Source organism: Dipteris shenzhenensis, chromosome 12, assembly GCF_047967505.1.
Source record: "Dipteris shenzhenensis isolate YYH24624 ecotype China chromosome 12, Dip_SZ_1.0, whole genome shotgun sequence".
In the NCBI taxonomy this organism is placed as follows: domain Eukaryota; kingdom Viridiplantae; phylum Streptophyta; class Polypodiopsida; order Gleicheniales; family Dipteridaceae; genus Dipteris; species Dipteris shenzhenensis.
The window spans coordinates 54,371,890-54,385,841 of record NC_141607.1 but is presented as its reverse complement, the minus strand read 5'-3'; the positions used below and the strand labels follow the sequence as shown (position 1 = coordinate 54,385,841).

General features: G+C 42.9%; 1 protein-coding gene across 3 annotated transcripts in view; it reads right to left on the bottom strand.

The window, feature by feature from the left end:
• Nucleotides 1–491: 491 nt before the first annotated feature.
• The window catches only part of LOC147896405 (amino acid transporter AVT6E-like), a 67,672-nt gene continuing 54,211 nt past the window's right edge, over nt 492–13,952 (bottom strand). Inside the window, exons 1-2 of one of the 3 annotated variants that reach the window (XM_087383173.1) lie at nt 9,494–9,525; nt 492–2,676 (exon numbers count right to left, since the gene is read on the bottom strand). In XM_087383173.1, coding sequence (XP_087239299.1) covers nt 1,215–2,645 — 1,431 coding nt within the window. In that variant the 5' untranslated portion in view covers nt 2,646–2,676; nt 9,494–9,525 and the 3' untranslated portion in view covers nt 492–1,214. Of the gene's footprint in view, nt 2,677–3,441; nt 3,460–9,493; nt 9,526–13,952 lie in introns of those variants that run through there. The other 2 variants (XM_087383174.1, XM_087383175.1) reach the window with 2 other exon arrangements.

Below are 13,952 nucleotides of genomic sequence, written 5' to 3'. Positions count from 1 at the left end.
GTATAAAAATATGCTCACACATACAAATCCACACGCCCACACATACTTGAGCATCCATTTATACAAAGTCTTCGTACTGAGTTTCTATCGGCACTCCGGAGGTGAAGGGCAGACTCAGCCATGACGAAGGCTAGCACTAAAGCAGAAGGCTAATCAAAAAGTAGTCCAAAATCTCTTCATTCAAGCTACAACTGCCTGAATGAAGAAAGTCTATTTTACCCCAAAAAATTGTGCATGTGAGAGGTCACAAGTGGTGAGCATCCAGGAACATACCCAAACTCATCCCGTAAAAACACACAAATTTGGCCTCATGATAGTCACCCAGAAACTTCCTTAAAAAAACTAAGCACACCAGAAGAGACTTGAAACTTCATAAAACTGGAGCAATAGGAAATGTGACAACCGTAAGTCTAATATGCACCATCTTACACGTTGCTCAATTTGAGAAAATGTATGAACTGCATACAAAAACAGAAGAAATCCAGTGAAAACTGAAACGATAATCATCCCCTCCAGCACCAGATCTTGCAGCCAGGTCGTTGGATCAAACTGCCTCAGTTTTTTATATCCACAGGACTTGAAATTGTGCTAGACGAGAAGGCGGACCTGAGCAGGTGCTTAGCACCCACAATTTGTTCTTCTGCTTGAGAAAAAGGTAGACTGGAACGGTGCTATAGGAGTAGGTTACGTTGATCGTGCCCTTGTTTGAATGTGTTTATGCATACAAAAATACAAGTCTCTTTGATGGAACAGATAGAAGCATCCAAAGCTATATGTACGATCTCTAAGACCATTCGAGCATTTTCGGGCACTTAACATACCTATCTCAATTACCGTTTTCGATATGGAACATTCTTGGCAGAGGTTTTCAACAAAGCGGTTTCTTCAAACCACTAACTGTATTACGATGAAAGGTCTCACTTACGAAGTACGATATGAGGTTGTGATCAGATCTGAATGAGTTACAATTCTCGGATTTGTGAATTAATAGCGGTTGGTCCTTCACGCACCTTTCTTCCCCATGGGATTGAAGAGGGAAGCGCACAATGAAACAACTAGTTCAGGACAGTTCGCAAGCAGCCACCCTTTTCAATTTGTAAAAAGACGAAATAATTGTACCCCCAAGGATCACTTGTGAATTGAAATGTCTCGATCCTGACTGGATTCGCTTCTATGGCCGGGTTAGATGAACGATTGGCAGAAAGAGGAATAATTCAGGATGTGTGCAGGCTAGTGGCCAAATTGATGATGTTCCCGATGACCCCAATGAAGCCCACGGTCACAGCCATGACCAGCATAACCCAACACCCCAGGAGCATCAGCAAGCGCTTGCGCGATCCGGTACTTGAAGTCTTCCACCACCTCAATCCCACTAGAGCTGGGAAGACAAATCCTAGGGACAGCCCCGTGGTGGCTCCTGTGAACTGGAACGCGATCCAGATGTTGGGGATCACAGTGGAGCCCAAGTAACTGAGCGTCAGCTGCAGCAGCGTAAGATAGACAAGCCGCGAATTGCTCTCGGGAGATAACGGGAAGAAAAACGAATCGACTGTTTGGCGGAGCGAGAAATGGATGACAGGGAAAACGAGCATGAGATGCACGACGTACCCCACTCGGATAATTCCGCTAAGAAGGGCACTATAGCGTATGCCAAGATCCTTGTCAAAGTTAGTGAGGACGTCGGAGGCCGTGGAGTCTCCGAAGAGGAGGTACCCGGAGACGGCCGTCATGGAGTAGACGACGACGCAGAGAAGGGTAGAGATGCGTCCGACCTTGTTCATGGCAGCAGGGGTGCGATCGCGAAGCTCGCAGTAGATGGGGTGGACGTTGAAGTGGCAGATGAAGGCATTCGTCATGATGGGGATAACCACGAGGAGGTCGAGAAGGGAATTGGGATCAGGGAGGAGGCGGGGCTTGGCAAGGCCTCCCATGGCGAGTTTGGCTGTGGCGATGCCCACGCATAGGAGCACGAAAATCACGGCCAGAAGGATGGATGCAGCAGATGTGAAGCGGAGAGAGTCAATTCGCCTGTAGAAGCAGAGAGGGGCAAGCGCGAGAGCGAGAATGACGAAGATGACCAACCTTCTGTTGCTCCACCAGCCATGCTCGCCAAGCCATTGCTGGAGCAGACCTTGGTGATTGTGGGAGCCCGACAGGACCTCGCCGATGATGATGAGGTAAACCACGAGGACGCCGGCATTGTTTATGATGATGCAGGCCTCGGCGAAGCGTCTGGTGAGGGATCCGCAGGCGTGCTGGACGGTTTCGCCGTAGGTGGAGGCGATGGAGAAGGAGGAGAAGAGGATGAGCATTTCCACACTGGCTTCGGAGACGAGGCCCATGGAGAGGATGGCGAGGAGGCCAAGGGGGAGGCCGAGGACTTTCATGGTGGCGGGGAGGGCCATGATGCCGGCACCGATGATGGTGGTGGCGAGGTTGAAGACGGCGGAGGGGAGGCCAGCGCCTTGTGGAGATGGAGGAGAGGAAGGAGAAGGGGGATCGGGGAGGAGGAGGGGGAGGTGGTCATCGTTGGAGGAGAGCTTGGAATGAGGGAGCAGAAGCAGCGATGGAGGAGCAGGAGCAGCAGGAGGAGGGAGGGGGGGGGAGGACGAAGCTTCGAGCTCCAGAGCAGACGACGGAATCATCTTCTTCTCCTTCTCCTTCTTCTTCTATCTTCTTCTTCGAAGCTCTTTGTTGTTGTTCTGGTGCTGTTTGCTGCTGCTGCTGCTTCTTCTTCTTCATTTCTTGTTGTTGTCTCGAGAGCATCTGCACTTTTCTATCACGACTTCCGCGTCAAACTCACTTTCTAACACCCTTGGCATGATCACATGTAAGAGCCTCCTCAGCCTCTATGGCCAAGCTCATTCAAGCATTTTTTTTGCATCCCCGCGCTTACATGCCAAGGCCTCTGCAATAAATTGCAAGGTCTCCGCTCCATTTCGATTCGTCAAATCTAGCTCTACTCTATTTTCATTCGCCAACACGTTTCAGTAGTAGCCGAATGTTGATTAGCTCTAATGTGAAAATTTGGAACTCTAGCTTGGCACTGGAATGTTGGACTAGCATTATTGTCGCTCACTTAGAGCTGCGGGGAAGCGCTCTAAGGGGTAGGAAGGGCTCTCAAACCCAGGAATCCCGACGGATTGAGAAATCCCATCAAATTTTGATGACCAACCAAATTGGCTGAGAGCCAAAATCCAACCGCAAAGGCTCACACATGGCCTTTACCAACCATCAAGGGAAGTAGGGAGGCAACCCATTGTCACTACCACATGGCATGGTCTACACCAACTTTGCAAGAGCAACAAGAGAAGGAGTAGGAGGAAGAGCAACAAGAGGGGGGGGAGGGGGGGGGGGAGAACAAAGCTTCGAGCTCTAGAGTAGACAACGAAATCATGTTCATCTCCTTCTACTTGATCATCTTCTTCTTGCTGTTCCTACTCTTCTTCTTCTTCTTCTTCTTCATTTCATGTTGCTTTGAGAGCATATACACTTTGAACAAAGCTATCAAGCCTTCTAGGGCATGCTATTTGCAAAGTCAATCTCTAATACGATTCTCATGTAATATACAAGGCAGCCCATGAGCAGGGAGAACGGGAAAGGCCAACACTTTCCCGCCAACATTACCATTGCGTGTTGGTGAGCAAACTTGTTGGTTATAGGAGTGACTTTTATTGTTGGATGTGTTGAGTTAAATCCCCAAGATCAACATCTGATGACCCCGTGAGGGCCCTGCCTTGTAAAATTCTTCTTCTTCTTCTTCTTCTCAATCATTTGATCAAGCGATCATAAAAACTAGGAAATTGATTGAATTCTTATTTTTCTTCACAGTTGTTTTATGAAGCGATCATAAAATCTACAAAATCAATCTTGAAAAATTTGAACCCTATATGTGGGTCTCAAACTAAACTCAGCTATTTTCCTCTTCTTAGTTGTGAAAGCCAAAAGAACTCTAAGTACAAAAGAATAGGTGAACCCTATATGTGGGTCTCAAACCAAACTCAACTAACTAAGGTGGCATACTAACTGAGCCACTAACTAGAGTACATAAAGATAGTTGTCCTCCAACTATTATTCATGGGCAGTGTACCAATCGCATCTGCAGCTAACAAGTCGGTGACATAAATGCACAACGGTCACCCTGGCATATCATGAGTGGAGCTCGATATCTCAACACTCCCCCTCGAGCTCAATCCCAATTCCTACACACCAAGCAGGTCTCTGAACTTGCACAGCTTCTCTGCACCCAATGCCTTCGTGAATATGTCAGCTACCTAATCCTCTGTGTTGACATAAACTAGATCAATAAAACCTACTAGAACCTTCTCCCGCACATAGTGATAATGCACCTCAATGTGCTTTGTTCTAGCATGATAGACTACTCATGTTGTCACAATAAATGACAACTGGCCCATCTGTAGACCGATGCATATCATAAAGTAGCTTATGCAACTAAGCTACCTCACATGCAACTATTGCTGCACCCCTGTACTCAGCCTCTGTGCTCGACAAGGCAATTGTAGGCTGTTTCTTGCTACTCCAAGTGATTGCAGCACTCCCAAAAGAGAACATATATCCACTTATAGATCGTCTATTAGAAATACTACCATCCCAAGCAACATCAGCGTATCCATGCAACTGTATCTGAACCCAGTCTCATAAAATAGTCCATACTGCAATGTGGACTTCACATACCTTAGTATGTGTCTACCCGCATCCAAATGCAGTTTCCTTGGAGCCTGCATAAACTGACTTACCAACCCAACAGCATAGCTCAAATCCTAGCCTGGTAATAGTCATATAAATCAAACTTCCCACTATGTGTCTGTACATAGTAGGGTCTTCCAGAAGCTCACTTGCATCTGTGCTCAACTTCACATTTTGCTCCAAAGGAACTGAAATAGGCTTACAGCCTATCATCCCATATTTGGACAGCATGTCCAATCCATCCTGCCTCTACAAGAGCCATATCCCACTTGTGGATCTAATCACCTCAATCTCCAAGAAGTAACGCAGCTCTCCCAAATCCTTCATCTCAAACTTCTGCTTCAATAGCATTTTCACATGAAGATATCTTCATCACTATCACCTGTGATGATCAAATAATCAACATAAATGACAAGTAGCATAATGCCTTTCTTTGTTTTTCTCACATAAAGTGAGAAATCTACCTTGGAAATCTGAAAGCCAATAGTGACAAGATATTGTTCTATCTTGTCAGACCATGCTCTGGGTGCTTGCTTTAAGCCATACAAGGCTTTCTTCAACCTACAGACAAACTCAGGATGAATAGACCTCTTCTTGCAAATTACCATGCAAGAAAGCATCTTTACATCCATCTGATGTAAAGACCATCCCTTTGATGCAGCCATAGCAATGACTGCTCTTACGGTTGCCATCCTTGCAATCGAACTGAATGTTTCTTCATAATCAATGCCATATGTCTGTGCATACCTCTTGACAACTAATCTTGCCTTGTATCTGTTCATAGAACCAGCTACATTGTGCTTCACCTTATAAACCCACTTGCAGCCAATTGCATTCTTGTCTTTAGGCAAAGGCACCAATTCCCATGTAGCATTTGCTTCCAAGGCATCCATTTCTTCATCCATGGCTTTCTCCCATTTTTCTTTTCCGATGGCTTGTTCAAAAGAAGTGGGTTCTGGTTCATGTATCACTTTGACCATATAGGCATAGTGAATGGCTGTAAATCCATCATATTTCAGCCTATCCACAAGATACCTAGCTCTGGTAGACCTGCACAAAATAGGCTCACTACCATGTGCTCTTAAAACATCCCTTGTCTTCCTTACTCCAGGTGTAACAACAGAAGGAATACCCAACTCATCATCAAGGCTTTGTTCTGAGCCACTGGATTCACCATCCACATAAGAGTGGCCTGCATTCACATCAACCATGGGCTAATATACTTTCTCTTTTCCTTTTTGTGATACTTGCATACCACTATCTCCATTGCTTTGAGGAGATCCTCCTGATCTCAATCTACCTGTCCATGGCGAAGTATGTGAACCTCTGCTAGAGGACACTTCTGGTCCACTAATTTTTTGTGATTGCTGCTGTGAATTCTATGCAGCATTACCATTTTGTGCATCTACATCATCAATCACATTTACTGGTTTATACCAGCTGCTTATCTCATTAAAAAAAACATCTCTGCTCACTGTAAACTTACAAGTAGAAGGATTATAGCATCTATACCCTTTCTACTGCAGAGAATAACCAATAAAGATGCACTTCTCAGCTTTTGGATCCAACTTGGATATCAAACTATCTGGCACATTTACATAGGCAATGCAACCAAAACCTTTCAAATTAGAAATATCTGGTTTCCTACCAGTATACCTCTCCTCTGGCATCATGCCATGTATTGCTACAATGGGAGTCCTGTTCATTATGTAGATTACTGTAGTAACTACTTTAGCCCAATAATAATCTGGCAGGTCTTTTTCGTTGAGCATGGCACGAGATACCTCTCCAATATGCCTGTTTTTCCTTTCTGCAAGTCCATTTTGCTATGGGATATGATTGCATGAATATTGCTGCTTTATGTCATGCTCTTGCAGGAAACTTGCAAACTCATTTGAAAGGTACTCTCCCCCTCCATCTGACCTTAGGCATTTTATTTGCAGGCCTGTTTCTTTTTCAACCATAGCTTTAAAAGCTTTGAAATGCCCAACACTTCACTTTTCTTTTTCATAAAATACACCCAAACTTTTCTACTGTAGTCATCAATAAAAGTGACAAAATAATGACAGCCTCCAATAGATGCAGCTTTAGTAGTCCACACATCAGAGTGGATTAATTCCAATGGCCTCTTACTCTCTTGAACATGTCTAGGAAATGGTTTCTTTGCATGTTTTCCAAATTGACAAACTTCACATACCTTATGCATTTCTGCAACCTTGAACTTAGGCAATCCTGCAACAATATTTTGGGCCTGCATTAATTTAAGTCGATGTACATTAACATGACCAATGCGTTTATGCCACATATCAATATCTGCAACTACACCGGTCCCATGTGCAAACATTGCTGCACTCAATTCAGGCATGTCCCCATCCAACGTAAACATCCTGCCCTTCTTCTTCCTTTTGCTATCAAGGGACTTTTATTTTTCATATCCTCAACAAAGCATCCATGAGGATTAAATCTGACCTGCAAGCCCTGCTCAACCATTTGACCAACAGAAACTAGGTTCTTGGTGATGTTTGGGACATGAAATACATCAGACAAGTATTTCTTTTTTCCATCCTGCATAGACAAAGGAATTTTACCAATCTGCACAATAGGATGTGCAGTATCATCACCAGTCTCCACAAATCCTAGTCTTTCCATTTTCCTTGCATCCTGCATCCATTCTGCATGACCTGTCATGTGGTTTGACACACCTGACTCAACATACCACACATCATTGCTTTCTTCTGCACTTGTCATAGAATTGGTCATGTGCTGCACCATAAACAGATGCTCATTTTTGTCATCACCTTGTCTACTAGAGGATGCATAATTGCCTTGCTGCAATTTTCCAGTCATGATGTCATTCTGATTTTTATAGCAGTCTTTAACCATATGACCCATTTTACCACAGTAGTAGCATTCAACATTGTTGTTTGCATTTTGGCCTCTCTGCCATCCACCACGACCTCTTTGGCTCCCCTTGCCTCTAAAGTTACCACGTCCTCCTCCATAGGACTGGTTTTCATGAATTTGCTACATATTCTAATTTCTACCACGGCCTTCAAATCGGCTTGCTCTACCTATGCCTCTACCTCTTTCAGCATTTAACTAGAAGACAGCTTCTTTTGAAGTTCCTCCTGAAAAAGATGCACCACCATTTCTCTGCTCTTCAGAAATTAGAAGAGTAATCAACTCCTCAAAATCAAGAAAATTCTCACGGACGGCAATGGATGTCCGGAATTGTGCATAATCCTTTCCTAGACCATTCAAGGTCACAGAAACTAAATCATCATCTTTCACTGGTGACCCAATAGAAGCAAGTGCATCTGTAATCTTCTTCACCTTCATGTGGTAGTCATTGATGCTCATATTTTCTCTCCGCACATTATGCAACTCCTACTTGAGCTGCATTTTCCTAGCTTGCGTATTTGTGCTATACATTTTTGTCAAAGTATCCCACGCCTTCTTCGGCGTGCTTGCATCCTGAATATGCACAATCATAGAATCTGAAATACTGATAGACAGCCAGTACATAACTTTTGTGGCTCTCTCATGCCAGCCTTCAAATGCATGCAACTCCTGTTAATTGGGAACATTAGGAATAACTGGTTCTTATTGAACTTCAATAATGAACTCCCAATAGCCTTTTCCCTTAAGGAAATTCGTCATTCTAAACTTCCATGCTTGGTAGTTGTTCTTGTCAAGCTTTTCAGTGACAATCTGTGAAAGAGCATCAGACGCCATTACAAAACACTGCAAAATATTCTGCCACTGCAAAAAAACACAACTTGTGTCTCACAAGGGCAAATTTGCAAAACTGACAAGAGTGGTATTTGACCACACAGTCACTTCCTAGTGACAATTATTCATCAATAGGCAATAAGAATAATTCTGTCACTCCCAATATCTCTGCATAGGCATACGATGTAATTTCTACGATAACTTTTCACCAACCTGCAGAATAGTGGTTGCACAGCAAAAACAGGGCACTTTCCTAAGTGCCTGCGGAAAACTTTCGTCACCAAAACGGGCCCCAAAATGGCCCCGTAGCATATAGTGCCCTCTCGCCACACCACAAAGGGCGTCCCAATCTAAGACAGTGCACTCTTGCTCTTTCTGGCTATGCTACCTGCAAAGACTTACTCCCAAACTCGAAAAAAAAGAAAAGCAACATTGATCCTCTTACTAGGACACCGCGAACTTGGTTTGCTTTCTTGAGCTCCTTACCACAAACTGAGCTCTGATACCATGTGAAGAGAGTGAGAGAGAAGGAAGAAGTCTCACTTGCAGCTTTCTCACATACATAATGGGGGAATATACACAGAGGTGGAGGCTGAAAACAGTTTTCCTCTTCTTAGTTGTGAAAGCCAAAAGAACTCTAAGTACAAAAGAATAGGTGAACCCTATATGTGGGTCTCAAACCAAACTCAGCTAACTAAGGTGGCATACTAACTGAGCCACTAACTAGAGTACATAAAGATAGCTGTCATCCAGCTATTATTCATGGGCGATGTACCAACCGCATCTGTAGCTAACAAGTCGGTGACATAAATGCACAACGGTCATCCTGGCATATCACGAGTGGAGCTCGATATCTCGACAGTTGCATCATCCTCATCGTCATCTCTTCCTACTAGTGCTGCTTCTTCTTTTGCTCTTCTTCTTCTCCTTTTCTTCTAATGGAGGAACAAGAGTAGCAGCAGGAGCAAGAGGAGGAGGGGGGGAGGACGAAGCTTCAAGCTCCAAAGCAGACAATGGGATCATCATGTTTATCTCCTCCTTCTTGTGTTGCTACTACTGCTGCATCTTCTTCTTCCTCTTTGTTGTGCTCATCTTGCATTCTTCGTCTTCATTTCTTCTTCTTGTCTTGAGAGCATCTGCACTTTTGATCAAGACTTTAGGGGCACGCTATTTGCATGAAAAAAGAAAACGCATCATCATAATTGCAAAGTCAATTTCTTAAATGCTTCCCATGTAAATGTAAGGAAGGGCGGACCCCTTTCTCGCTCGCCACTCATAAAATGGTGAGCAGGCCATAAGCCATTTTACGAAGGGGGGAAAGGCAAACCCATTGCTATTTTATGAGGAGAAACCCCTTTCCCTTCTGCCAAAGGCATGGGGAATGTGCCACATGTGATATTCTAAATTCGGGCAACTATTTCAAGCAACTTCACGATTACAACTCGTAAAACAGTATAATCAAACGGCTCAAATCTTCTTACACGTGACCCCAACCTTTGATGGGGTAGGGGAGGGCCATCCCAGGCCTTTCCTTCAAGGAATCCCATCAGATTTCGATGACCAACCAATTGGCTGAGAGCCAACGTCCGGCCAAAAAGTCAGACACGCGGCCTTTCCCAACCATCAAGGGAAGTTGGGAGGCCACCTGTCACTACCACATGGCATTTTCTACAACTCTTCAAAAGCACTTTGTGACTTTTTAGGGTCTTTTGATAAAAAATTAGACCTCCACCAACCCACGACCTTGACAAGGTACGGGAGGCCACAAGGAGGGCTTGATTCCAATAACCATGTAGCCATAAATCAATCAAATTTAAATCAGGAAAGGCCAACACGTGGTGTTTTCCAAGGTAGTCTCTGCCAAAATTTTCAAATCGGTTTTCAAGTTTTGATGGTTGCTTGATGAAACAACTAAGATCTAATCTCAACCACCCATCAACCTCAACAACAAAGAGGTGATGTAAGGTTAATGTTTCGCAATTTTCTTTAATGTAAGGTTAATGTTTTCCTCTCTTTTTTGCGAGAAAAGAAAGGTTACTTTTTTTTAATCTATACATAAAAAAGGACTACAATGCTATGAAGAAAAATTGCAACCTCCTAGAAGAGGAAGACGTTGACAAACAAGACATAACAAGTATTATGTAAAGGGCACCTAAGTGTGGGCACTCGTTCAACCAATCAAGAGTGCCATTTACCCTAATAGGCAAGCACATCATTGCACCAAAATTCAACTAGCTCTTGCATAATCCGATGTGGATGGCACATCCTACCTCAAATCAACACTCCTATGGGCAACCAAGCTTGCCTATCCATCAACAAGCATTGCTACTAGCAATAATATCACGAACACATTGTGGGTTCCCACTTTCATTGCTGCAAACCCATAATGAATGCGACAAATAATTGGATAGCATGGGTGCACATGTGTGTAAAAGGAGCACCCATGCTAGCCGCCCAATTGGGTGCCCAAAGGTTGGACAACCATTTTCCCCACCCTAGCACTGTGTAAATAGCCTAGACATCAACACATCACAGCCCATAAGCACTAACCCAACAATGGCAAAGTAGACCTGATAAATAGTCAACTTTTCTACCAAAATACCTAAAGTTTCTACACAAATCCTCATAACCTCTTCGAAGAGAAATTCAACATCATAGGCCCTCTAAGAAACCAAATTTTTTTAGTTTTTGCAAATACGATTAATGATCAACCCCAATCCAAGTGCCTAACTCCCAAGATCCCTATGCAAGAATAGGAAAGAGTCTCATTTTCATCTATTTTGGGACTGTATTATAGCTTATGCAATATGCAAAAGAGTTTGCAAGTGGTTGGAGATTGCATCTATTTGCTTTTACGTTACATGGAAGCAAGCTCTCCTTAGTGATAAAGGCAAGCTCAATGAAGCTCTCTTATAGGAAATTTACCAAGAATGATCTTCCATAACATGACATTAAGCTTAAAGGATGGCATGGCACTCTAGATCCAAATTATTATACACTTCCAAACTGGTTCACTCTCAAAGGGGGCATGAGAAAACCACGACTTTTCATCTAAAGATGCTAGCAACCCATGGGTTAATCAAATATTTTAAATACTTTAAAGAACATCTATGTGCGAGTTTTCCTGAATTGAACATAAACCCTTTGAAATCGTCTGAAATTCTCAAGGTTTTGTTGGTTGGTCAATCATCTTGAATCCTATTCATAGCCAACTATGTAGCTCTTTGCTCACCTTATTGATAGCTAAAAATGGGAAGCTATTGCTTCAACAGTCAACCAATTGCCCATTCCAATATCCCACACATCCTTCATGTGAAGCAACTGATCTAGGAGACATCTTTAGGGGAGGAGGATCTTCCTTAAGCTCCTAGTTGGATAGCCAGATCTTTCTGCCTAGAGATCCATCCTCTAAGAAGGAGCGCAAACCAATCCATTTACATTTGGTAGTCTTAATTTTCCATCATCTTCTAAGAAAGAGCACGGGATGGGACGATGTTCATCTCCTTCTTCTTCTTGTTGTGCTATTGTTACATCATCATTGTCAACATCTTCTTCTTCCTTCCTGCAGTTGCTGCTTCTACTGCTACCTCTGTTGCTCGTCTTGCATCTTCTTCTTAATTTCTTGTTGTTTTGAGAGCATTTGCACTTTTATGAAAGACCTTGGAGGCCCACAATTTGCAAAGTCAAATTCCAAATTCGATTCCCTGGTAGAGCATCCTTTACTAGATAAAAGTGACTCGAGGTGGTAGAGGCCATGGGGAGGCCTTTACCTCAAGTAGAAATGATGAGTAGCTTCGTCGCTCATCACTTTTACCTGAGGTAAAGGCCTCTACCAGCTGTCAAAGTCGATGGGGCAAGGAGGGTAAACATATTGCAAAATTTCCATGATGTGATGGAGATCAAAGCACCACCATCTTCTCGATTTGAGAGTGGGTTGATCAAACCCTCAGATTGAACCTCCAAGCCCCAACAACTTTGATGGTAAGGTAATGTACTATTATTGTTTAATTTAGCACACATCGTTAGAGGTAGTGCCACAATGGAGAGCTACAAACTCTTGTGTGAATTTCCGCACGTTATTGTTTTTTTTTTTTGGAAAGGAAAAAACTCGGCTTTAGAGTCCTTTTGCCTTTTGCTTTCCACCAAATAGAATGCATTAATGCTTTCCATCCATAAAGCACTAACTACCTACGATTAAATTATTGACAATGCAATCACTACCCATGAAGTGATTGTAGCCTACAAATGATTTATTGTCTTCAGTTTTGCTAAGACCTAGCATACAACTGATTGCAATGTCCAAACAACTTTGCATCTTCTTTGGGTTAGCTTCACAAGTGCAAATGTCTTGGAGAGACCCTATCTATTTGGATATCTCAAGTAGTAAATAGAATAGCTAAGATTTTGAGAAAAGAAATACCCTTCATTGGGTTACTATACATCTAAGTTGTTGTGGCATGTGGATACTATGCCAATTTCTATGCGTGAATCAAAATCTAAAATAGTCATTTCTCCATAAAACCTCGCTTGTGTTTAGCATTGCCTTTCTACCAAGATTGAGATCCTAGAGCCACTCAACAAACTTTGCAACTCGAGCCAAGAAGGAAGCTTATCAAGGTGTCATCTCATCTCAGTTTGATGTTGACTAAGGCCACACCAACACATAAATTGAGCCTCTTGCATTTCAAAAATTTGATTGCAATCGATCTGAAGTACCTCCTAGGTTTGGATAAGCTCTCAAACCCTACATGTGCTATGATGATGAAAAAGGTGCACATGGCAATCTAGATCTCAACCTCTTTGATTTCAAAAACCATGGTAGGAATCAATGAGGAGAACTTATTTTGCGATGGGAAAGCCTAAAATCCAAATCCAAGGTAGAAATACAAAGGCACATGTTTGGATGCTCAAATGCTTAGATGCTTGAAGAAGAGGATGTGGATGAGAATTCAAGCCACAGAAGGATTGAGTAAATATACAAAGGGAGAGACACAGACCATCATGCAACCTTGATGTTTGTTTATATTTTCTATAGATGGTTGCTATGGAATGCCAATTCACAACTCTATATTACTCTTTTATCTGACTTCTTGATGAGTTGCATCGAATATTTCATCCCTCATTTAAATGTTTGCATAGACAACTGTTAATGGATCCATTGTAATGCTTCCTCATTCCCCTAGTAGCATGAATAGTCAAGTCGGGTTGGTAGGGTTCCGCTCTCCTTGTCTCCTAGTACACTATGCCCCATGAATTGGTGGCCTAGTGTGAAAGATTGGCACACGCATGAGAGAGAGCAAGTTGGGGCAAAGAATTAAAAATGCTAACACACATGCATTGGGTTGCTTCTTAAGATGCTCTTGTGAATTGCTTACATGACTAAAGCCTCATATCTTTCTTAAGTATTTGTGCACTTGTTATTAAGTTCTTTAGCATGTCATGTAGTCCATTGCCAAGGTTCTACAACTCACAACAACCACCTTTAGCTCTAAAGAGAGAACCTCACAAAACTT